The sequence below is a fragment of the Salvelinus alpinus genome, chromosome 12 (genome assembly GCF_045679555.1).
Source record: "Salvelinus alpinus chromosome 12, SLU_Salpinus.1, whole genome shotgun sequence".
In the NCBI taxonomy this organism is placed as follows: domain Eukaryota; kingdom Metazoa; phylum Chordata; class Actinopteri; order Salmoniformes; family Salmonidae; genus Salvelinus; species Salvelinus alpinus.
This window is the reverse complement of record NC_092097.1, coordinates 13678846-13705071: the sequence shown is the minus strand read 5'-3', so window position 1 is coordinate 13705071 and position 26226 is coordinate 13678846. Positions and strand designations below refer to the sequence as shown.

Below are 26226 nucleotides of genomic sequence, written 5' to 3'. Positions count from 1 at the left end.
ATAATCTATTTACAAAAATGTTTCTGAAACTACGCAGTTTTAGTTGTCTAAGGGAGGAGGTCAGTGTAGCAGGCAGCGCCTGATGCCGTGCTGCCTGGAGAACAGAGCAGGAGCGTGTTCAGAGTGAAGGGAAGGCACAGCACAGAGTGATGGGAGCCTATGCTCTGGTTAGGACTGCCTCCTTCAAAAGACACTAAGCCAACTTCTCTTTGTGCGCCACCATCGAGAACAAGCACGGAAATGATATTCTAATGAGGAAATATTGGCCACACATCTGACGATGTCGGAAATTCACTGATTCACACTTAATGAAGACCCTCTCCAACCAGCGTTATCCCCAGAAGGCAAAGGTCAAAGTGTGGTGAGAGAGAGAGAGAGAGAGAGAGAGAAAGAGAGAGAGAGAGAGAGAGCGAGAGAGAGAAGCAGATCCAGGCATAAGGCTAGCCTCCCTCCCCCTCCTGGTGATACAGGGGCAATTAAGGAGAATAGAAAGAGGAAAAAGAGGCCAACTTCAATGAGACCATGGCTGATATTAAACTGGCCATGAAGGAACAGGTTAGATGAAAAGGAGAAAAAAAAATCTAACTTTTATATCTTGCTCCCTGGTGTCATCTTGTTTTGTAAGGACATCAAATAGAATGTAGAAGTAGAAAATAACAAGCCCTTGAGAAATCATAGAACCCAGCCTGTTTGATGCTGTTGGTTTACCTTGGCCTGAGACATTGGAAAAGTAACAGCGCTCCGTCTTGAATAGCATATAATCTCGAGCGTGAAAATGTCTCCGAAATGAGGATTTCATCGCATTGAAGTGATGCATGAACATAATTAGTCCTCGACAAGATCGGAATGACACATTTTTTCATGACTCGTTTAGGTTTATTGAAACATTGAAGGTGGGTAGCGGTATGGAGAATATGTCAAGCACATTTTCTCTGCTGGGAAAAAAGGGTCAATGAAAGAATATCTGTTTCTTACATTGTATTTTTGTTTGTGTGTATTACTATATATATATATATATATATATACATATAAAAATATAATTGTTTATTATTAAACAATAACCAATGTATGAAGTCCCAGACTACAACATGCATGATGATGAACCCAAGGTAACAGCTACCCATCGTGGTTCAGTTAAGCCCTAACTAATTCTTCTCTGTCATCCAAATTCAAGCTGCTTTAAAAAATGTTTACAGTTCAAATAAACAGGATAATCACAGTCACATATTCTCCCCATTTGCTATTTCTATTCTGCGAGGGGATCGAAACGATACGCAGCAACTGTAAAAACAAAACTCAAGATTGCATTTTAATTCACTTTTAAACCACAAACAAACACATTTTCAGCAAAGCTGGGCCAGCGTTCCGTAAAACAAACAAACTACACAGAGAAGTGAGCGAGCCTCTCACCCTAACTATAACAGCTGAGCTGCGTGGTGTCATCTCTTTCCCACACTCAGGGAGGCCTCCACTGCAGGTGCCCACTGCTGAGCACAGAGCAGAGGGCATGGTCCCCACCCTGACACACACACTATACACTGTCTCAGGAATTGAGAGGAACAGAGAGTATGCGTAACGTCTCTGCTATTCAAACAGTCATCACACAGCTAAATATGATCACTGGGGGCCATCTCCTGTAGTTGGCTGTAGTAAGAGTATATTACTTAATTAGAGGATGATTTCTTTCAGTGTATTTATGTTCCACTGTATTCACTGATAGAGATACATCTGTATTGCACAAAAATTATGTGCACTAAAATGATGTGATATAACACAAATTATGGCACTACACCTGTGTACAATTATGCAAGTTATGCTTTGAAGTGAGTGACTTAAAAAATTCTAAACACTGAAATCCAGCAAAGTTTACAAGACAAATTATTCATTTTTTAAATGAGGGTTCCAGTTTCCATTTTCACTGATAACATCTCACACGTTCTGACATTTCAAGCCACACCCCCATATGTAGATTTTCAGGCACTTACCAGGCAAGTTTGAGACAAGTTACAAAAATAAAATATGCGATGACAACTCTACTGCCTACAATAGCACCATTCACCATCCCATTCACCTTGTCGTAGACCTGGCGCGTGCGTCCCCACCCAACACCAGAACCCCCTCTTCTGTTCTCTTCCTGCGTCCCTCTGTGTGCGTGATTTATGGTTTACCAGCTCAGCACCGTTACGCAACACTGCGTGCCTTCAGATGCATTATTTGAGTCAGTTGAGATTTAATTAAGATCACAGCCTTTAAAATCCCCTTCAAATGAAAATGTACCCAAAGACAATGCCTGACATCCTCATGCAGATTGTTTGCATACTCTGCACACCAGCAACGCAAACCTAATCCTTGTTTCCATGGCGGCAGACAAGGGGCCACAAATTGTGTTGCTTTTTTACGCCGGCTTGTGTTGTTGTCGTCTTTTGTGAGTCAGAAAAACCATGTGGCCAATTAATAATAATAAAACGGGAGAAGTCAGCAGCTGGCTTACAGTGTGTGTGAAAGCCTTCGAGAGATAAATCGAGATCCAACACGTATGCCTCTGCTTATATCTTGGTACTGCCTACTGAATTATTCCACAACTACTTTGACAAATAAAGCATTTATTTTTTTCTTTGAGGAGCCCAGCAGCAATCAACACTGTATCACATAATACATTCTAGTTGTGCAGGACAATTGGCAAATATAGGCTAGTTATACTTTTTTTGACACCCGTCACTGTCTATACACCATATAATCATACTGTTAACTGACTATCTCTACCCATGAAATACATAACATCTTGACTTCATTCGCCTATCTGAAATAGAGGCAGGCTTTGAACAAGCGCGCTGAGCAGTAATGCACCTTGAAACTGAACAAAAGCTCTTTTCAAGTCAAAACGTTCCTCAATCCAGCGAGGAGTCAGCAGCAACAGCAGAAAGCAGCTGGTGGTTTTCTATATCATCGCTAAACTATTCCCCCTCACTCACTTCACACTGCAAAGCAGTGGCCAGTCCTGTAAAGGATATCCCAGAGTGCTGTGGGCTCTCGCTGGCCCCGTGCCCCCCTCTCTGGGTACAGGGTAATATCTGGTTGCCTACAGTATGTCATGGTTTAGAAATGACAGGTGCTGGCAGCCTCTCGCCTTGACAGGCCACTGGACAAATAACGGCCCTGCCCGAAAGGGCTAATGCACTACTAATGAACAATAAATCAACTTTGATTACAAACTGTCAACCTAATCAGCTCGCACTCCAGGTCTCCCAAAATGCAGCTGCACAGCATTACGGTGCACATTGGCTGTTTAGACTTCACTTTCCTCACATCTAATGTGTACCTCCACCGGCCCCTCTCTGCCAGACACCTTCAGCCACTCTGCACTCTACCACCATGACACACGATGCTGCTGAAAACTCCCTCCCAACGCCAGGGCTCCTCAGACACAGTCTGGTGCTCAGTACAAACATGGCAGAGGGGGTAGAGGGTGAAAACACTAGCCTTAAAAGTGAGGAAAATGGGGGTCTTTTCAAAGCATGCATTAATATATTAATTGAAAATGTCATTTTGGAAGACTCTGGAGGCTCTCACATCATTAAAAGTTAAACCAGCACCACAAAGTCAATAACTGTCTTCAGTCGAATACCTAAGGGGTGTTTCGTGGGGTTCAAATGTACCACCAGGGAAATAGGGGGAAGTTGGTGTAGAGAGGTTCAACTTCACCACTCATTTCTATTCCCCACCCCCTTTACAACACAGACGCGTGGGCACACGCACACAAAAAACTTTTCAGGAAAACTGTCGCTGCTGACATTTAGAATGATTGAGTCGGGCTAAAATGGTTACGTAGTGACGACGTCAAATGTAGAGATATGCCTCCCTCTCCCTTAATTTCAAGTGACAGAGTGAGGAGAGGATCACCCCCCCCCCCCCCCCCCATCACCTCACTGCCTCTCTCACTTGACAGGAACACTGTCGATAGCCCGGAGAGAGAGCCAAGTCTGAGCGGCACACACACACACACACACAGCTCACAAACACACACAGCTCAAAAAACACACACAGCTCAAAAAACACACACAAACTGAGAATATCTAATGTCACACTTTTACACTAAACAACAACAGCAAGCGCTAGCGAAGCTGAGGGCTACATGTACCTACTACACACTGGGATGTATAATATACTAAATACTAATATGTGATAAACAACTTCAAGTCTAAAATAGAAACATGCCCCACTGCTTTTCCTAGAACTTTCCATATTTCAACAACACATACTGAAGTACCAGATCCTGATTATCAGGTTAGTACAGCGTCAGGACTGTAAACAAAACCAACACAACTGGAATATTTACTACAGTTTACAGTATCTAAATTGGCTTTACAACTTCATTTAAAGTGAAAGTTAATGTAAAGTGTTAACTTCATGTAAACTGTAACTAAATACACAAACAAATAAACCAAACACTGAAACGTTTCATTTGTTGAAGCACATTTCAGCAAAAGGAAAATCTCGATCTCTGAATGGCATCAGCAACTAATAGCAGTTAAACACATATCTTTAAAAACACAGCTTCTCCCCACAAATCACACATGCCTGTAGTGTAACAGCCTTCAGGGCAAGCCTGTACTCTGTCCCTACCTACGGAACACACTAAAACCTGGATCTGTTCTCCCCTTAAACAAACTGCATGATAAAATGAACCAATTACAATGATATAACAACAACAGATAGACAAAAGCCCTCTTTTCTTTTCCCTGGACAAATTAAATTGTCAAGTTTTACACAAGAAAGCTGGCAAAATTGCAGAATCAATCATATTGACAAACCTGACAAACTCCATTTAGCTGGCAGGGTAAACAGAGAGCTGGGCCGTGCAGTGTGGAGTGGAGCGGAGAGGAGCACGATGGAGAGAGAGAATGAGAGGCAGGAAGGCAGGCAAAGAGGCAGGCGGACACTGCTGTGCTGTGGCGTCTCCAGCCTTCCTCGGGATACAGACAGATTGCACGCACAAGGTTGCTCCCTGGCTGACAAGATAAAAAACTATCCAATCAACCACGCCCTTCTCCACCAATCACAACCAGCCCCCTAAACATAATCAATTCAAATGGCCTACACAATAGGGAGCCTTAGGCCGAGCTGCAGGTGAAACCATGCCTTTGTGTGGGGCCCCTTTAAAAAGAAAAAAAGCCACAGTTGACGGCTGTTAACCCTTTGACCCATGCTGAAACTCCGGCCGCGCTATTGAAACAATGGACGTCTGAAGAAAAGAGGCCCTTTAATTAAACAACAGATAAGTAAACACAGCTATCCAGCTGAAAGAAAGAATCTAGCCTGCTATGAGAAGCTTTATTGTTCTGGTAAAAGGAATTGTTTACAGCGCCAGGACAAAGAGACAAACTCATTTTATATTCTGATAACAACAAACAATTGAGATGCCTTGTTGTTTATTTTTGATATCTTTTTTTGGACAATACCATACACAAACATTTCAGTCTAAAATAAATGCTTTTTTTATTGTAAATGTGTTGTTTGTTGAATATTTTTGTTTCGTTTTTTAAAGTTTGTGTGTACTTAGTAAGAAACTGATTTTCCAGTGACCCTATCACCACTTTCTTTTTCCAGGGGATCTTTAATTTTCTTTTGCCCTTTGTGTCTAAATTGTAAACGTAAGCAATAAACTCGATGTACTCTTTGATGACACTACAAACTACTAAAACCACTTGTCCTAATACTTCACTACACAACAGATAGTACTACCTTTGGTAGTATCACTACTACTTAATCACGATAAGAGGAATTAGCTGTCATAATATCCTCACATGGTTAAACACCCATGTGCACCTAGTATATAAAAGAGAAAACAGGTGAACAGGACTCTGCCCCCTACTGGATATGTATGAACTGCACAGGCGAGAGATAATAGATATTTGAAAACATGTCTACATGTATTTTTCCTGGTTTTGAAATAATGATATTTAAACCGTGATAAATATGTCTGTATTGTCTGATAATACACTTAATCAATTCAAGCATGTTTCAGATGAGCCATAACTATGGAATACTTCAGACATGAAAATAATCCTTTAAATCAGGATTAACACGTAACTCAGCTAATGACCAGGTCAATAAACACAAAAAAAGAAAAGCATGGCCATAACAAAACTGCTCATATCAATGTCTTTAAAAGTTTGTCTAAGGATGAATGCTCATGGAATACATTCCAGTCCACAAATACACTGGTAAACCAAACACAGCCCGTACTTAACAATCCACTGCCTTCATCTGCTAATAACTAACAACAAGCTTTGCTAAGACGGGTGACCTATATAAATTATTGACTGGGAAACCTCAAGTGTCAAAAGTGACAATTCCAATACATATCTTAGTGAATAATTAAGTAGAAGAAAAAAAGCTCTTTATTTTCTTTCTCACACACACACACACACACACACACACACACACACACACACACACACACACACACACACACACACACACACACACACACACACACACACACACACACACACACACACACACACACACACACACACACACACACACACACACACACACACACACACACACGTGGTATCAGCTCTGGGCACACTCTTCTCCCCAGTATCTCCCTGGAGTTGCATGTCGGCATATTCTCAATAAAACACCTTCTTAGCAGTAATAGGTCACTGTTCTCATTTCAATGCTCCCAAAGGCCTCATGATAAATTTAGCAGATATACAGTTCAACCCTCCCCTTTCTCCCCCTCCCACTCTACTCTTCTCATCCTCTGCCTGAGCCTGCACTGTATACAGTAATTACACATATGTAACGATGTGATACATATAGATTTTTACAAACACATTTTATCAACACGGAGGATCATCAATATCCTTGAGCTTTCAGTTTTATGCGTATGACACAGTAAGGAGATGACATAATAAAATACTCAATTTCCTGCCTGAGTTACAGTGAAAGTATGAGTTAACGTCTGGTGTTCTGACTAGGGATTTGTTCTGGGGTTAAAGACGATGACACAGTTCACGTTACACAGCTCCTATTAATAAACAAAGTGGGAGAATACATTCTTTCTAAGCCATATCAACATTGGTATAATACATACAGTATCTAGATATATCTAACTCATTTTACAATTCAAATAAAAATATAAACTGTATACAAAAACTTTTGCCTTATACTGGAAAAAAATGTGTAAACTTAACTTTAATCATGAGAAAGCAAACATTGTTTGGTTCCCTCTTGTCTGAGAAAAGTAAATCATTGTTTACAGATCCAGGGGCTGGTTGCACCAGTTGGTCATAAGTGGGTCGTAACTTTACGTCCAATGTAAAATGTGATCTATGCCAGACCTAAAAATTATACATGTTGCAGGCTTTTCAAGAGAAAAAAGTGGCAATAGTATTGTTTGTCCATCTTGAGATGATGCAGACTCAAAATAGACAGAACTAATGAAATCTGTCATTCATTTTCGCATTTGTGTCAATAAGATTTTACATCTAACTACGATGTTTTGTGCAGTATTTCTCAAGTGAAAACATTTGCATGAAAATAATTTGTCTCTCTCTGAATGACAATAAAAACTTAATTGAAGATTCCTTACTGTTGACCAATCACCAACGAAGGGGCGTAGACTTCAGCTACTGACTTCGAGCGAATAAACCTTTGCCGAAGACGAAAACAAACTGTTTCGGATGGGAATGCGGACTCCTTTAGTCACGCCTGTTTAGGGTTGCAAAACTACTGTTAATTAAAAGTTATTCTGAACTTGATAAACAAAACATTTTTATTCATATATAATATTCATTTTTTATATCTGTGTCCATATTGTCCACGAGTGTTTAGTGGATAGACCATTTTGAAAAAAGCATCTACATCAACGATGGCATTATTTTCAATTAACTCTGCAACTCTCCAAATATTGTATTTTTTATAACTGCCACCGATATGGCGCCAAAACATTTACAACAAAGACATATTATTGACATAATATACAGGATATTTCATGCTGAAACCCTCATATTAAACACCAATGGTATTCCATAAGTTGATGGTTTATATTTAGGATGTTTTACAACTTTGTCATTCTATATATATATTTTTTAAAACAAAAAATCTTATTTGATTATTGTATATATTTTACATGTGATAAGGCTACACAGAGGGCCAGAGATAATTACAGAGACCCCAAAAGGCCACTAGATTTCATGATAAAATTCCCCCAAAAAACTTAAGTTACCAAACTTCTAGTAGTTTACTGGTAAACTTTGAAAGTTACCAGTAACCTAAGCCTGTTAAACTGTGTTACAAGGATTTATTGTGTTATTGGTTTGGATATTTACTTTTAATCTCAGGCATTGAAGAACACATTGTTAACTCAGGAGATTTGGAGTCTGTATTTTATAAATATTTCCTGAGGTGATATGCCAGCCAGCATAGGACGAAGTTTGTGTTTCTTTGTGTTCTGTCTGCTGTGGTTTTCGCTTAGTCAAAACAAGAACATCTGCAGCGATGTGCAACATGAATTTAGGGGGGTGGGGAAATTTTGTGCTGTATTCTTTCACAATTGATTCATATAGAGATATTTTGAATCAGACACTATATTAAGAAGTACAGCACCTTACTATGACATTTTGTTGAGGAAAAAACGAATCCTATAATTGAATGATGCCAAAAGGAATGAGCAGTCAAATAGTCATCTTTATCAAACAGTATTATGTCAACATGGTAAAAATACTTAGTTTGAGTACATTTTGGGTACTCGAGTGCATCCGTGCCAAGTATTTGGTATCCAGAAACAAGTCATAGCTACATGAATTACCAGGGCGTGGACTATAAACACGTACTCTTCAGTGCCCAAAAGGAATATAAGTATCTATGGTGTGTCACTCAATCCAGAACATCTCTCATACATTGTTTCAGGAATGTACACCCCCTCTAAAGACCCCCTCTAAAGACCATATGAGTAAAACAGGGTGAGTAGATAACACCGACTGTGTATCTGTGTACACAATACGCCAGATTTTAATCCTGCGAAGCACGCTGGTCAGTTAAGCGTCAGTTAAGAATGCTCATCAGTTATCGCCTTTGGTCTTGGACTTCCTTCCAAGCCAACTTAAAACTCCAGGACCTGAAGTCCCTAGAGGAATAAAAAATAAATCATGTACGAGTTGTATAGTTGTGAAGCTCTGACGCTTGACCCTATTGCACGCGGATGTTTTTCTGACTTGTGTCACGTACGTGTTCGTTACTGATGTACTGCTTATTGTGATGATGTCATTTTCATCTGGTTGATGTCATGTGCCTGACTGTCTGATACTGATGTGTTGATGCTGCTGTCATGGTCTAGGTCTCTCTTGAAAAATTGATTTTTATCTCAACGAGACTAACCTGGTTAAATAACGGTTATGATAAATGTAGAGATGCGTGAGATACTTGAGTGGATGTTTTTTTATATGGATATGAATGCTCTGTCCTTACAGTCCATACATCTACCCATTATCCCCCTAAAGGGGGAGTGAATCATTCCAAACAACACATGGCTGTCATCAAGATACTGTGGCGGAGAATGATTTAAAGATACAAGATTTGGGGGGAGGGAGAGACGGGGATAGAGCTTGAAGGGAAACATCAGGCCTCAGAATAAAAAGCTCCTGAAAATGGCAGTGGCTTAAAGCCCTGTGACTGGAGTCAGGCCGACAGTCATCGGATGGCTGAGGCTTACTAACAGGCTGGAACAGACTGCCTGGAAATACAAGGGATGACTTCATTCTGACCGAATTATCCAAACCTGTTTCTAATATATACAGTACACATAATACATTTTTACAATATGACAAGAAAAACAAGGGGTGAAAAAGACATCCTGATCCCTGGTTACACATGGATGCAGGGATCAGCGCTGGGTTGATCATTCCTGGCGAATTAAATCACCTCAAAGCAACAAAGATATCAAATAAGAATTCATTACCACATCACCTTGAGAGCTTTTACAAACACAAAAGGACAGAGACATCACTTACATACACACCCACAGACATATGTGATTTGATTCTGGACCTAAAAAACATCTTTAACTGTGCTGTTGAACTTGAAAAAGATTGATTTCTCTAATAACACAGTATCTGTCAGAACATTCCCATTTTAATCCCAGTTCAAAACAAGGAGTAGGCCTAGTCCCTGTTTACTGACTGTTGAAAGGAGAATCCAACCACACTGGCCTTGATCGTCTGAACCCGAACGTGTCTGTTTAAAACGGGAAACCTGGCTCATTTGGGGTCCACACCTTGGGCACTCATCAAAGAGTGGATGCGCTCACCTCCATTGTCCCGTTATCTCAGCTGGCCTTCCTGTTTGGGCAGGGGGCCAAAGTGAGCCGAGCCCGGGCTCATTGTCGCCTCGCCCGCCACCACGGATAGCGCTCTGGGCCACAGGGCGGCTGGGCTGCGGGAGGGAGCGCCTCGGAACACCGCCTCTGATCGCCTCAGACCCCTGGCTGAGGTCCAGCCGGCAGGCCCCGGCCCGGTAGCCTAACGACTTACAGCTTGGAGCGCTGTGGTGTGCATGTGTCAGGACAATGCCATGGGTCTACTACAAAAAACAGAAGTAGAGAAAGCCAGGGGCTTCTCATCCCCTGTCAAGATTGAGATTTGGCCCCTGCATTCTGTCACACCACGTTGCCCCAAAGACCATAAATGAAGGATATGAGCGGCGGAGGGGAGGCAGAACTTAAAAGGCTTTCTTCATGTAAAACTGAAAAGATTAACTTTTGACCTGGAGATGCCCTCTGTGAGACTGTGCACAATGGTGTATAACAGAGATTGGGAGAGACCGAAAGAGATAGAGAGAGATACAGAGAGAGAGAGAGAGAGAGATACAGAGAGAAAAATAGAGAGAGAGAGAGATACAGAGAGAGAGAGAGATACAGAGAGAGAGAGATACAGAGAGAAAGAGAGAGAGAGAGAGAGATACAGAGAGAGATACAGAGAGAGAGAGAGAGAGAGAGAGAGAGAGAGAGAGACCAAGATATTCACCTGGATTTTTTCCCATCCATATTTTGCCAATTTCTGAAGAATAAAAAGCACTGCTCCCTTGACATCACGGAAATGTTCAATGCAAAATTGATCAGAGGATGTTGACAAGATGACCTATCAGACGAATCATGATCATTTCATTTAAATAAAAAGGAAGCCAACGCATCATTTCAGTGAACAGAGGAAGTCAGGAAACGATAAAAAAGCTGTTTCTCTTTTCTTGTTTTCCGTTTCTCACAAGCTTCAAGGACTCAGCTTCAGTAGAAATATGAAAGAACTGATCTTTACATGTTGTTTTCAGAGAACACGCAAAGATTCAACAAGGGATTTTTTTTCTGTAGTCTGCCGCCCTATGTGACGCATTTGCCTGTGCTACAAATAATCTGTCTACAACCAAAAATATTATAAAAATACCCCTAATAGGTGGACTGGGCATTTGTCAAACCATTAACATGTTCTGTTTTCAGTCCTAATACACACACATTCTCAGGATTGTCTTTTCTGAGCTGCCAATACTGGCTAATAAAAGTGAACTTTCTTCATTGAGGGTTCATATAGAGAACCATGGTTGGCTTTCAGCCTACCTAACAGTACCTAATGGTACTAGTGACATGAATAATGAATAATGAAGGCCCATCAAGGCCACCATTCAGACCTGGAACAGAACAAGTCTAATCTGGGCATTACGCAGATGGCACAGGAACCATGTTGACATAACATCTTCAGCCCAGCTTCATGTCACATAATCCACTGTAGGCGCTGGGTGTCTACCCAGGATGCCTTGCAGCGTGGTGTAGTTAACTGAGCAGGCTCCTAAGAAATGCCACAAATGAGACTCTTTTTTCCCCCCTTCTCGCTCCACGGTGTGAGTGGACTATCAGCGAGGGTCCGACAGTGTTGTTCCTAATGACCTATTTCTCCACTCCTGATCCTGAGGCTGGCATAATTAGTTACCTGGGGCTGCAATCCAATTTGAAGTGATGACAAGAAAGTGATCCATGAAAAAGTAATAAGTTAAATCCAATTTCAGCCAGCCTCTAATTAAATGCACATGGAACTAATGAGTCAAACCCTACCATTTCACTGATAATGCTAATTAGCGAGGTGGGAGTTGCTTGCTCTCGTCCTGCGCCACTGTAGGTGTGAAGCACGAGGTAAAGTGGCATGGACTCGTTTAATTACATGTGTCATTCTGTCAGTAATTTACTCGCTTTTTGACCAGTCAAGTATGTTACGCTGCTCTCCAGCCTGCTAACAGTTGTTTGTATGATTTAGTCTGATTAAAGGCCCTGGGTAACTGTATACAAGCAGGACATGCGGCATCTTGTCTACAAGTTTCATTGGGGGGTTTGGAGATTAAAACCCCCCCCCCCCCCCCCCCCCCCCCCTTCTTGGAGATATAAAACCAAAGAGCCATTTCATGCTGATCAAGGATTCACCTGCTTGCTTGATTTTTCTCCCCGCTTCCATGCAGGTCATTTCTTTCTGATGTTTCAGATATTCTGCGCTTCATTATTTTTGACTTGAATAAAATGAATTGGAGTGAGTCACAGAGGTCATGCATCTCTCTCTGTCTAATGGGGAGACTGCCAAGATGAATGGCCCCTCACTGCAGACAGCTATACACAGCTCTACACATCAGGTGCTTTTCTGGGGTGGCAGCTTACTACATAGCTCATAATTGTTGTATTATGTCTTTTGATGACCTGTTCCAACTCAATAGAAAAATCATTATCCCCAAGTATGCTGTGGAGAATGCCAATGTTGTTGCACTAAAGGGGTCTTCTAGTGCTTTCTCTATGTGTGGGTTTGTCCTTCTAGCTAAAGTGTCTGAATAAAGAGGCTGCTCCACTGCAGAAAGACCAAATATATTATAAACTCATGCACACACACATTCTGATTATGTACGAACACAGCCATTGAATTTATGTATTTAATTAGTGGAGTTTGTTACTCTGAGATAAATAAACACTTGTGGACTTGTGGCTTTTCATTATGACAGTTTCAACATAGGAAAAATGTTACATAGCCTACAACACTACAGAGGAGGCAATTTAGCATTTTATTTAGATAGTATGACCAGCCAGCCTGTGCTCTTCACAAGTACTGGGCAGGGAGAAGAGAAAAAAGGCCCAGGCTCTCTTTTCAATAGCTGAGTGACAGGTTGGGCAAGATCTCTGTATACATTAATAAATTAGAATTTTAATTTTGTCTTTGTCTGCGGGAGATGGTCTAGTACTTCACTACGTACCAACAACTGGCTGTACGCTGGAATCCTCCATGTGGCCCCCACTGTTGACCTCTGCTGCACAATTCCCAGCCTGACTCGGGAAACTGTTTAGTTTGATCCTTTCAACTTATTTGAATCCTGACAAATACGCACACAACTGAAAGGTCAGCACAGTCATATTTCATCCGCTGGAGCTATTCCTGAGACATCTGCACAACAAAGAGCCTCTTTCACTACCTGACATTAGACCTAGCTGCTACAATAGCTCATTAAAAAGGGCCTCCTCTGGGAAAGGGGGTATTAAATATTAGATATACACACACATACAGAACAGGCCTTCGTATTAATTACCAAATATGCCCTGAAGTCGTTTGCAATTTCACACTGAAACAAACAACCCCTCCTTGTTCAAACAAAGATACGCATCTGAGGCAGCTCAAACGGCTGATCTGAAATTAACGTAAATATTGCATCAGATACGGATAGCTGTTCCTATTCAAAAGCAGAAAAGATGAAAAATCACAAAGGCTACCCAAATAAATTCCATGCATCCCTTACCCACTAATTCTCACCCCCCACCCCATCCGCACACCCCGTCTGCTCCCTGGTGCCCCCTCTTGCTAGTGGTGAAAACAGTTGATCCTCAATATGAGTGAGAGTGAGAGTGAGTGAGTGAGAGAGTGTTAGAGAGAGAGAGAGAGAGGCGAGAGAGAGCGAGAGAGAGAGAGACCAAATAGCTCCTAAAGCATGTCCAGGCTCAGATCTCTGCTGGAGAGTTGGAACCCTCACCTCATCTTCCCATCTCTCATCCTTTATCCTCTTTTTCTTCATCCTTCCTATAAACAGGCCACTCATCCTTCTATCACATACTTACCACTGCTACAACAGGCCTCGACCCGCAACACAAATACTGCATGTGTGCATTATTGCCTTGGCTTTAATTAAAATAAAATAAATAGAATACATAAATATTTCTCAGAAGCTGATTTCTGTGAGTCTAGGCTATATACAATCCTGTCTTTTCTACATAGTAATATCATTAAAGTGTCACAGTCTGAAATGTATGTTGTTGACCACCATTGCAATCCCCACCCACGAACACACAGACACACGAGCGTGGTTGGTCTACAACCGTCACTCGCTCTGCCTCTCTTAATTTCCTGTTTATGCAGGTTGCCTGGTGCATCCCCCCCGACAGACAGAAAGAAAACAGCACACAGTGTACCATAGAAAAGATCAAGAAAGTTCAGCACTCCATTGTTCAACTTAATAAGTGACTTTTACAACCGTCCAACCGCTTGTGTTTGTCTTGAGGTTTACAACCAGGAAGTAACAATATGACAGTTGACTGGTGCAACAGCAAACAATACCGTTTGCATGTTGTTAACATGAAATACTGTATGAGAGTGTGTTGTAGTACCTGTAGACTTGGCTGCTTCTCACTGCCTTTGGGGGATTTTAGACCGGTGCCTTGCTGAGGCTGTTGTTGTTGTTGTTGTTGTTGTTGTTGTAGAAGGATCTGTCGAGCCACTTGGAGAGCCTGGAATAGAGATTAAAATGATGGTGGGTTAAAAAAAGGAACAACATTCAAACTAAAAGAAGATATTTTATTGTCTTGTGTCTTGGGGCTCAACCATTTTCTTGAGACCAATTGTATTGTTTTGAACACAACAGATGTAACCCAAACGACAATGTGTTCTCGGACTGCAGATAGACAACAAAACAAAACGGACATTATAAAAATGTTTTCCGTCCACGCCTCGTTCAAACACATTTCCATAGTTTCCTCTCAACGCACAAACAAGAATCAGTTGACAAAACAAACTTGTGGATAAAAAAGGACAAAAATCAATAGCAACCGGCCAGTGAAAATATTTTTCTGTTGATAAGTGGCACTTACAGTAAACAGAAAAAGAGATCGGTGCTTTTTGATCCTCCTCTCCCTCTGTCCCCCCCCCCCCCTCCAGAAAGCAAATAAAAGGTTTATTGCTGCTCCAAATATCTGTTAAAGGACACGGCCTTCTCAGTGGAAAACAAAATACAGTGCAGTCACATGTTTATTGCTCCAGCTACTCCCTTTTCCCTTACGATAAATAATCAAACATGCCATCCAGAACAAACAAAGCCGGGGAGCTGGGAAAAACAGTGGTCATGAAAACCACACTGATACCAAGAAAAGCAAGCGCGTGTTCCCACAGTGAGCCGCCAGTCTCACACCTACACCAGTAAAACATCTGAGTAAATAACTGGGCTCATTCTTTCCATGTTCCTCAGACGCTTACTCCCACAATTAAACAAACTTAAACAAACAGTCGGGGGCACATCCAAGCCCATCTCACACAGCAGAGTTATAGTCCTCAAGTCAATTATTTGATAAGTTAGGTTGATTGCCAGACGGAGTCAAATTAAAAGCGGTATGTGGAAGAAGAAAAAGGGGGAGGCGCTCAGAGGATGTAAGATGGAAAGTTAAAGAAACGTGTGAAAGAGTAAGAGGAATGTGTGAAATATTGTATGAAAGTGAAATATCGGAAGGAAGAGGGTATGGTGAACGGGTTATAGAGAAAGAGGAAGAGAGAGTGATAGGATAAGGAGTTGATCTGTAGGCCTGTTAAAGCTCTATAAAGGAACAGATGAGAGGGGAGTTCAGCTCAGACGCGGGGGCAAACAGCTGTGCGCTGGTCTGTGTGTATATGTTGACCCCTCTCTAACACAGGCCTGTGGGATGACATCATGAGGCAAGAATATGACCACAGGCTACAGGGGCCACTCTCCTGGCATGTCTCTCTCTCTCTCTCTCTCTCTCTCTCTCTTGTGAGAGGAAAACCTCAAGCCCACACATTCATAAAAGATAGTATACCCTTTTCTTGTGACAGAACTCGTGAATACCATTTGTATCCTGGTCCCGTGTGGCTCAGTTGGTAGAGCATGGCGCTTGCAACGCCAGGGTTGTGGGTTCATTCCCCACGGGGGGACCAGGATGAATATGTATGAACTTTCCAATTTGTAAGTCGCTCTGGATAAGAGCGTCTGCTAAATGACTTAAATGTAAATGTATCTCTGTGTCCAGCATGGAAAAAGTTAGAGGTAGTTTCATGAGCTAATGCTAACGCTAACGCTAGTTAGGAATTGCGCTAACACTAGCTAGCAATGGCACTAGCGCTATTTAGCAACTTCCTTCAAACTGCACGCAGAGACATAAAATGGTATCTACGAGTTCATCTGACTCTGGGGAAGTTGATAGAGGGCCTCACTGCCAAAATCCCGAAGTATATATTTAATGTGCAACACAGTTTGTTTTTAATTATCCATTAAACAATTACTACTAGGGGGCTCACTGCATTGCAGATCTAGATGCATCACAACAGACCCCGGTTTGTTCCCGGGCTGTATCACAACCCGGCCGTGATCGGTAGTCCCATAGGGCGGTGCACAATTGGCCCAGCATCGCCCGGGTTAGGGGAGGCCGGGCCGGGCGACCTCGGTCGTCAGGTGAACGGTGTTTCCTCCGACACATTGGTGAGGCTGGCACTACTACTAGTTTGATGGTTGTAGCCATCAATTGTCCCATTAACTATCAGCCATATTAGCAGTTATTTAATTTCAAACTTCACATTTCTCTAGTATGGGCTACTTATCGTAATGAACGATATCAGCAAAATGCCTATAACAAGTGATCGGTTTGGTCGGTGTCGCTAATTTTTGGTTTATCATCCCAGCTCTACTAACACTTAAGAAATCCAGCATAAGAGCAACGTAATACAATAAGCTCAAGTCGTAGGTAAGTATTAGTTGATGGTTATAAGTTATAAACACATTGTCTACAGTACTTATGTAAAATGAGCAGCAGGAAGTCAAGTTTAATAGACAATAGAACACAAATGACAGAGCTGTATAATGGAAAAGAGGAGAGCAGGCTCTTATGCTAAGAGAGAATGACTTTACCTGGTGAGGTAGCATGGCACAACAGAGCACAGAATAGTTTAAGCCAAGCCCGCGGATTACTACAGGGCAACATTCAAACGTCTTCTCTAACTTATGACACACAGATGTTTTGGTGTAATGTGTCTGGTTTACTAACAGGGGGTGTTGGAACAAGGATACTTGAGTCAACAGGATATCATGGTAGTTCTAGACACTCGTGGATGAAGATATACATTTCTGGGAACCATTGGCCAAAGAAATTGGGCAAAAAGCCTACATTACACTATAATCAATCAGCAGAAATACAGTAACCGTGACACTGCAATGCAACACTGTATTTTCTCATCATCCAAGTTGATCTTACGTTGATCATCAACTAGAAACTATTTAATACTTTTATATTTGACAAAAGTGAGAAAATACAAGCAGACAATAATCACTTATTAGTCAGACTGTTTAGGCACTCTGTTTCACCCAATGACTTTGTAAAATAGTTTTTTTTTTTTTATATTTTTTTTTTATATAAATTTTATCCCATTTTCTCCCCCCTTTTTGTGGTATCCAATCGCTAGTAATTACTATCTTGTCTCATCGCTACAACTCCCGTACGGGCTCGGGAGAGACGAAGGTCGAAAGCCATGCGTCCTCCGAAGCACAACCCAACCAAGCCGCACTGCTTCTTAACACAGCGCGCCTCCAACCCGGAAGCCAGCCCCACCAATGTGTCGGAGGAAACACCGTGTACCTGGCCCCCTTGGTTAGCGCGCACTGCGCCCGGCCCGCCACAGGAGTCGCTGGAGCGCGATGAGACAAGGATATCCCTACCGGCCAAACCCTCCCTAACCCGGGCGACGCTAGGCCAATTGTGCGTCGCCCCACGGACCCCCCGGTCGCGGCCGGCTGCAACAGAGCCTGGGCGCGAACCCAGAGACTCTGGTGGCGCAGTTAGCACTGCGATGCAGTGCCCTAGACCACTGCGCCACCCGGGAGGCCTGTAAAATAGTTTTAAGAGCAAAAGACACAGGATGAGTCAAAATGACTTTGTCGTTATTGAAAAATAACGAGCTAAAACGGACTAGCTGAGGAACCTATGCAGAGTGTTTCCGAGGTGAGGCCGGCTAGAGGCTGAGGAATGATTTGTTGTTTAACAAGGCGACTGTAGCTGGCTGCCTTGAAGAGGCCTAATGCCGTGCTAAAATAACCCATTGTGAGCTGTCACTGTGATGTTTACACAGCACCCACTCTTCTCTTCACACACAGACCTTCTTCTCTCTCTCCCTCTTCTCCCCTCTTTCCCTGGAATTCATCTCTTTTTGATCTCACATTCAAAGGTACTGAGCCTTGATCGACGTACAAGTCTAAAAGCAGCTCCAGACGCGATAAACTGCCAGCGGATGACAGGCCGGAGCATCTAAAGAGCAGAGAAATGAGGAGAACAGCATGTTGTCTGGGCACTACAATAGCACAAATCAAAAGACATATTAGGTGGAACTGATCAGATACAAAAACTGCTCAAAACAGATAATGGTGACTAAGTTGCAAAGGGAACAGGAGCCAATCTTGCTATTGTGAAAAGCAGATGTAATGCTAAGGGGGGAAATACTGCATGTTTCCAGAATTCTAATGTTTAAAACCATAGCAGAATGAACTGTGTATATTTCTATCTGGCAAAACATCTCATGAGTAACATGAGGCTTCTCAAATCAGATTCAGATATTTGTACGTGCCAAATCCGTATATGTAGGCCTAGGTTCAACTGGAGACGGTTCCTTAGAATGTCCTGCTATGGTTGTTTGTAGTACAGGCTAAGCTGTAGCTGTACAGTATGAGCTAGGACAAGGAAAACTACAGTATTTAAACACACACACACACAAACGTACAGAGTAAAAATCCTTCAGGAACTTTTAATTAGAAAACACCCTCCAGGATCAGACAAGGTCTTATCGTCAACAAAGACGATGCAATTTGGTATCCTTGTCCTTGTCATTTGGAATCCTCTTTTATTTTCCTATTTCAAATGTGTTCAAAGTTCACACTTTCCCTTGTGTTTAACGGGTCTGCCTCAATAAACACGACTGCCTTATCTGCATATACTTTCACACCATATTAGTGAATATAGTCTCTGAAAAAGGCAGGAGCAGCTCTCATGTCCCAGGGCTATTCAACAGCGATAAGGGATTGGGCTGAGTAGTGGATGTCTTTATATGCCGTCTGCACATTATTTACAGGCTTTGGGTTTCCTGCTGTTTAAGCCAGCTCTGGGTGCCATACAAATCCCTGCTCAGAGAATTACCACAGAGTCAAGTCTTCGCTTTGATTCAGCCCTGCACCTTTTACCACGTTGTAATTGTACGCACATTTTGGACATGTGACCAAGGGCACTTCTTTATCTCTCTACATAATCTGTTGGCTTAGAGTAAACTAAACAAAAAATAGCAAATAACTTAAGTCCAACTGTAGGGGAATTCAAATGTGCTGGTTATAATGAGAATCTAGCGGCAGGCTACGTTATGCCCAGAGAGGAGACCAACAACACTCATCCTCCATTTCAAACTGACAGACAAATAATAGAAAAATGTGAGCCAGGTCAAAGAGGGTGGTTGTGTGAAAAGTGAGAGGGCTCCATTCAGGGTGGCTCCACTGAGAGAGGGGTGGTGAGAAATGAAACGAGGGTCTGGTCTAGTGTGTTTGCTCAGACGCATCAGGAGAGAGCCCTCTTTATTTCCTCCGACTCACCAATGTCCTCCAACCCCAACGCCAGGGAAGACCTTGAATGTGAAATGGTTTCAAACAAATTGCCCCTAATTGCTAGAAGATGTGTGCGCAGGTGTAACCGGATCCCTGTGGCCATTGTGGAGACTGGAGGGAAACAGAGAGCGGTGGAGGAGAGGAGGAGTAGAGGAGAGCAGGGTCCAGTGCTGGCTGTTTACTCAGTGGCTGGAGTTTATTAGATAGGAGACCAGTGCTCTCAGACGGCCAGCAAAACCCCAGCTAATAGGTTAGTTCTTAATAGTCCTGCTCAGCAGACACAGACCTTTCTCCCCCCGTCTCAGGCCTCGATGGGCTTGCGTGGTGATGGCCTAAATGTCAAGGTTCTCTGCTCAACTTTCTGAGTGAGAGAGCACACGTCTCAACTCACCTGACATTTATGGCCCTGGCTCTACCCCTACCCCTGATCCAAACAAGGGGCCCTTTGCACCTCAGCTGCAGCCCTGTGCAATAAGCTCCCTTCTCTCTGGCTCCTCCTGGTGTGACGATAGCACAGTAGGCGAACTCCCTCCTATTGATCTACGGATAGGAAAGCCATTCTTTATTTGTATTTTATTACGCCGTCTATTGTAAGACTGGTGGTGAATTTATTGAAGCTGCAAAAGTTACTGACACTCATTGTAACCAGTAAGAGGATGTGGGTGAGGAGGGGGGGGGCTTTGAGTGTGCAAACATATAGTAATGGAATTAACTTATAAGTGTTAACAATAAGTGTCATTTTAATTGAAATGCCTTTGATTTGACAGAATTCTTAAACATGCGACCGGATAAGCAATGGGAGGATTGTGTCTATTTATTTTAATTGCGTTAAAAAAAAATACTATGGCCGTTTATCTGTAATGCAAAGTAGGCAGGGCTGGATTCCCAGTAAGTATGTCATTAATGCCATTTCCAAAAAGCCTCTCCACATGGAAAACAGGTACCCATGTTCAAACCTCACGCTTTACAGGCCCTCTGAAAAACACTCTCTAACCCATGTTTAGATTTCCAAACTAATTCATGTAGAATACATAAATAAATCAACGTTTTATACCCACTTCAAACCATTATATTCCCTTCCTTTGCTGCACTTTTCAACTAATCTATTAATATTTATGACAAGACTAAACATTTCAAATTGCCATGTTTAAACAATATAAAGCACAGCATGCAATTATATAAGTTGCAAGCTGACTTCAATAAAAAATCCCATTTTGTTTGTTCTCCACATAACAGGTAATGCAATGGCTTGACAAATGTTTTCAGGGGGAAAATGGAGTGAAAGAAAAACAGGGAAGAAAATTAAGTTTTTAAACATGAGTGTGGATGGAAGAGGGGGTTGTGGAGCGGGACTGATGATGGACGGCAGGGAGTGAAGGGAGGGAGAGGAGGAGGGAGACAGAAAGAGAGAGGGTAGAGAGAGGAGGGGGCACGGAGCAGGCGCAGAGCGGAGAGTAAACAGTGGCCCACCAGGCGTGCCCGTCTGGGCCCAGCGCTCCACTCGGAGCCTGGTACAGCAGTGTGACCGGCAGCCCGGGAGGTCAGCTCAGCTATGCAGGCCTGACAGCTTCCGTTTGCTGTGTGCCGCCGGTTTGTTTGGATTCTCCAGGCTTGCTTAGCCAGCAGCTTAACAACAGATGGCAAAAAGAAGGCCCCTATTCAAAGAGGTCTGGATAAAAACATACATATAAAGAAAAGCACACATACTGTAGACACAACACACACACACTGAAGTGTCATTTACGATCAAAGTAACAGGGCCAAAACCTACACTAAATTAGACGAATGTAAGAAAATAACAATGGCTTCACTGTCTTCGCACAGGCAGGACAAACAGACATACACACACACACACACACACACACACACACACACACACACACACACACACACACACACACACACACACACACACACACACACACACACACACACACACACACACACACACACACACACACGCGCACGCACACGCACACGCACACAGACAGTTTTGTCTGATTATAGCACAACAACTTCCTATCATGATTCAATAACAATGAAAATCTCTCTTTGAAGACCTTTCCATCCCTGGCATTCAGCAGTTATTAAATGAATAGTGTGTTTATTACTGCTTTAGAGTGGTGTAAACTCATAAACACCCTCCTAGACTACAAGGGAAGCTGTCAACTAAATATTGTTTCCCTCATGAGTCTCTCTTCCACCTCAATTACGCCTTTCAACTTCCCAGGCACTGTATGATAAAGTGGCCGTAAAAATCATTCACATTAATACACCATTGTGCATCTGCTGCTAAAGGTAATTAAAGAAGTAAATGACTCATAAGAATAGACATATTAGCCGCAAAATGAAAGGCAACTGGGCTGCCTCATGAAAATATGTACCATTAAGATACTGCATTTTCATATTCAGGGTAATCAGCTCCACTAGCCTGATGCTGATTTAATCCACTTCACTTGGAAAGTCTATCAGAGCGCGTCCGCGTGTCACTCTTTCTCCCCCTGGTAGCCACGCTGCATTCTGCTTCAGCACCGCCAGTGAATGGCACCAATGAAGGGAGGTCACACAGAGGCAAATCAGTTGGGGAGCAGTCAATGCTTTGGTTTCACTTAGATGGCAGAAATAGAGGGAAAAGAGAGAGGGAGATTGAGTGAGGAGGAGAAAACGAGAGAGATAAAGAATAGAAAAAAAGAAAGAGATGGGAACAATGCAAGGCAGACCTCAGTCTGTACGCTCCTCTCTCCCGCTGCCCTTCCCTTTCCCTTCCCAACATGCAACACCTGGGGATGCCCACCCCCAAGTCGATAAAACACTGAAAATGTCCTGGGCATGCCAACGATGCTGGGTATCTAGACAGTGCTTACAAAATCCTCCTTGTTTCGTTTGTTATTGCATTTTCGCCTGCGGAGTTGCATCAGGTAGTGGTTGGGAGTGTCGTGCTTGGGAAAGGGAGCTTCCAAAAACGACGGTTCTGAGGAGAATTCTCCCGGGTATAGCGTAGTGTTTAGAATAGGAAGGCCTTGTTGTTCTTGGTCTCATACACATTACACAACTTCATCAACAGAGCAGCTAACTCCCAAGTCGCTCCCAGTAAAACCCCAAATCTCTGATTTGTGTGGCACTGAATATAGATGAATACAGACAGCCTGTGTAACATTACATACACAACGCCCCGCTACAAAGCACTGCTTCAGGAGGAGACTGATATTCTGCATCAGACAGTTGACACAAATGTGGGGGACTCAGACTGCTTAGGGCACTAGCTGCTTCTGTGTTGTCAGTTGATCGTTTCTCAGCTCCTCTACTATGGGTTTACTACTCTGCTGCTCAACCGTCTGAGACCCCAAAATAAAGTCGGCCTATAAATATGAAGCCACCAATCAAAAACACCTAAAAAGGTAGTGACATTGCCTGGAGCCTATCACTGCTGTGAGGGTAGGATAACACGATGTGCTCTGACCCTAGAGAAAACACACTATCTTCACAAAGCTTGTCGTTGATTTCACAAACGCAGAATTTGGCCAAATGAATCCGGAATCCATCTCTTGGTTGCTACTGCAATTGAGCCTTTATCTGTGGTATACTCATTAAACGTTAGAAAATGGCTTCTATCATAGCTACACTGATCCCAAGCTTCATATACTGTACATGTGCGTGGCCAAATAGTCTATGTTCATGTCATCTGACCAAAGCACCAGTTCCAATCCAAGTGCCAATGCTGTTTAGCAAACGCCAAGTGCTTACATTTGTTGGATGACACGAAAATAGAGCTCTTTGGCCACGCACACCAGCGGTGGGTTTGGTATCCACATGAGAATGACTGAGCAGAAAAGAACACCATAGCTACTGTAAAATATGGAGATGAATCTTTGATGTTATGGGGCTATTTTGCTTCCACTGGTCTTGGGGCCCTTGTTAATGTCAACAGCATCATGACCTTCAGCAGTACCGTGATATTTCTGCCAAAAATCTGGTTGCCTCTGCCGGGAAGCTAAAACTTGGCCGCAAGTGGATCGATCTTCCAGCAAGATAACCCTAAGCACACATCAAAATCCACAAAGAAATGGTTAATTGGCAACAAAATCTGAATTTTGCAATGGCCATCTCAGTCTCTGGACTTGAAACCCATTGAAAACCTGTGGTTTGAATTGAAGAGGCCAGTCCATAAGCGCAGGCGAAAGATATCAAGGATCTGAAAGGATTCTGTATAGAGGAATGGTCTAAGATCCCTCTCAATGTGTTCTACAACTCATAAAACATTTTTGAAAAAGGCTCAGTTCTATTATCTCCACAAGGTGAGGTATTGAAAGGTACTGAAAACAGGGGTGTCAAAAAAAATGTTTTTACTTGTTAAACAAAATCTCTTTCTATGAGCAATCGCATTACTATAAAATAATATTAAAAAAAAAAAAAAAAAAATGGGAGCATACAATATAGCTCAGTATTTTAATTAATTATTTTATATAGTCATTTTTGCTAATCTTTATCAAGGATGTCAATTTCAAACCACACTGTACATCATTTGCTACGGATTTCCTTTGTCTTGACCTGGGACCTGAAGGACGTAAACCCCCCTGTATGAGGTCTATGAGGTGCCAGTGGAGGAATCCCAGTGTGGTTGGAGTGAGAGTTCCTCTACGGAAGAATATTTCTATAAATCACAGCGACCCCAATTGGCCATGGCTGTGGATTGAGTTGCAGTGGAGAGGCAGCTCCCTGGGAATACCACTGTCTCTGTTGAAGTCATTCCAAGATGGGTAATATGATCCCAGACAGACAGGAATAAAGGAAGAGAAAAAAATCTAATTGCTTTGGCCATAAACTAGAATGATCTCCTGGCTGGTTCTGGAGTCTGGACAGATCACCAGTCAGCTTGGACTGACATGATTCATCGTAGTGTTCTGACGAAAGAATGCAAAGACAAAAGAGTGGCCGTACTCTTTTGGTTTGATTATGACGTCCTCTGCCTTTCTAGTGTTAACATGGCATTACTCAAACACTCACAAGTAGGGTTGCAAAGCTACTGATAATTTACCAAAGTAATTTATACTTAAATAACAAAACAAAAAAATTCTTCATATATAGTATTCCTTTTTAAATCTGTGTCCATATTGTCCATAAGTTTCTACTAGTGGATAGACCATATGGTTCAAGAGAAAACAGCCTAATTCATAAAAAAAAAGCATATAATCAACAATGGCATTATTTCAATTAACTCTGCAACTCTTCCAAATATTAACGTTTTCACAACTGCCACCAGTTTGACCCCAAAAAATTGACAAAACAAATAAATATTGAAATAGTAAAATAAATAAAAGCGTGTAAAAAAAAAAGAAAAAAAAAGAGAAATGATATTTCATGCTTAAACCCTCACAGTAAACAACATTGTTATTCACTGTTGATGGTTTATATTTAGGATCATATTTTACAGCTTTGTCATTTAATTTATTTAATTATTTCATATATTTCACATGTGATAAGGCCACACAGAGGTGCAGAGATAATTACAGACACCTGTGATAATCTGAAGTACCCAAAAAGGCCACTAAATGTCATCATATACATTTTCCCACAAAACTTGAAAGTTAACTAAATTCTGGTAGTTTACTGGAAAACTTAGTTCCCAGTAATATACCCTCCCTTTGCAACCCTACTCACAAATCACACGTTTTCCTTCACTTTGGCGAGGACAATTGTGAGGAAAGTAACAACAAGTCATGGGGAAAGTCATGTAAGTGTATGTAAGCACTTTTAACAAACATAACATCCTGTAGTAATTAGCATGCAAGGCGAAGCATGGCGACAGAATTGGCCGGCTTCAATCAGCCTGAAGCCACCTTCAGCACACTGCACAGACACCTCCTGAGCTGCAGGCTTCAATAAACGTCACAGGAGAAGATGATCACAACGCAAATTAAGTTACGTGCCAAGCTTAAAAGGCTTACATAAACATGTGATGGAAATATTGAACAATGGCGACTGTGGTGGAAAAAAACAGGCTTCTGTATATAATCTGTCTTGATGAAACGAATGAATTTGAAATGAATGCAATTAGGTGATAAATCTATCTAGATGCTGGAATCAAGTTAAATTTTATAATTATTTTATCAGCGTTTATGTCCGCTTGTTCTCATGTTGTCGTTTTGGTCTCATCTCCTTCGCTCCTTGTGTGCACCTTCCCAGGTACAAACACACACACACACACACACACACACACACACACACACACACACACACACACACACACACACACACACACACACACACACACACACACACACAAAGCCACTTCCC

General features: G+C 42.2%; 1 protein-coding gene across 17 annotated transcripts in view; it reads right to left on the bottom strand.

Moving 5' to 3' along the window:
- LOC139535567 (forkhead box protein P1-B) overlaps positions 1-26226 on the bottom strand; it is a 209267-nt gene that overhangs the window by 44149 nt on the left and 138892 nt on the right. For 13 of the 17 annotated variants that reach the window (XM_071335094.1, XM_071335097.1, XM_071335085.1 and 10 more), the window contains one exon: positions 14684-14803. In XM_071335094.1, the coding sequence (XP_071191195.1) occupies positions 14684-14803 (120 nt within the window). Of the gene's footprint in view, positions 1-4811; positions 5015-14683; positions 14804-15163; positions 15183-26226 lie in introns of those variants that run through there. The other 4 variants (XM_071335100.1, XM_071335099.1, XM_071335103.1 and 1 more) reach the window with 3 other exon arrangements.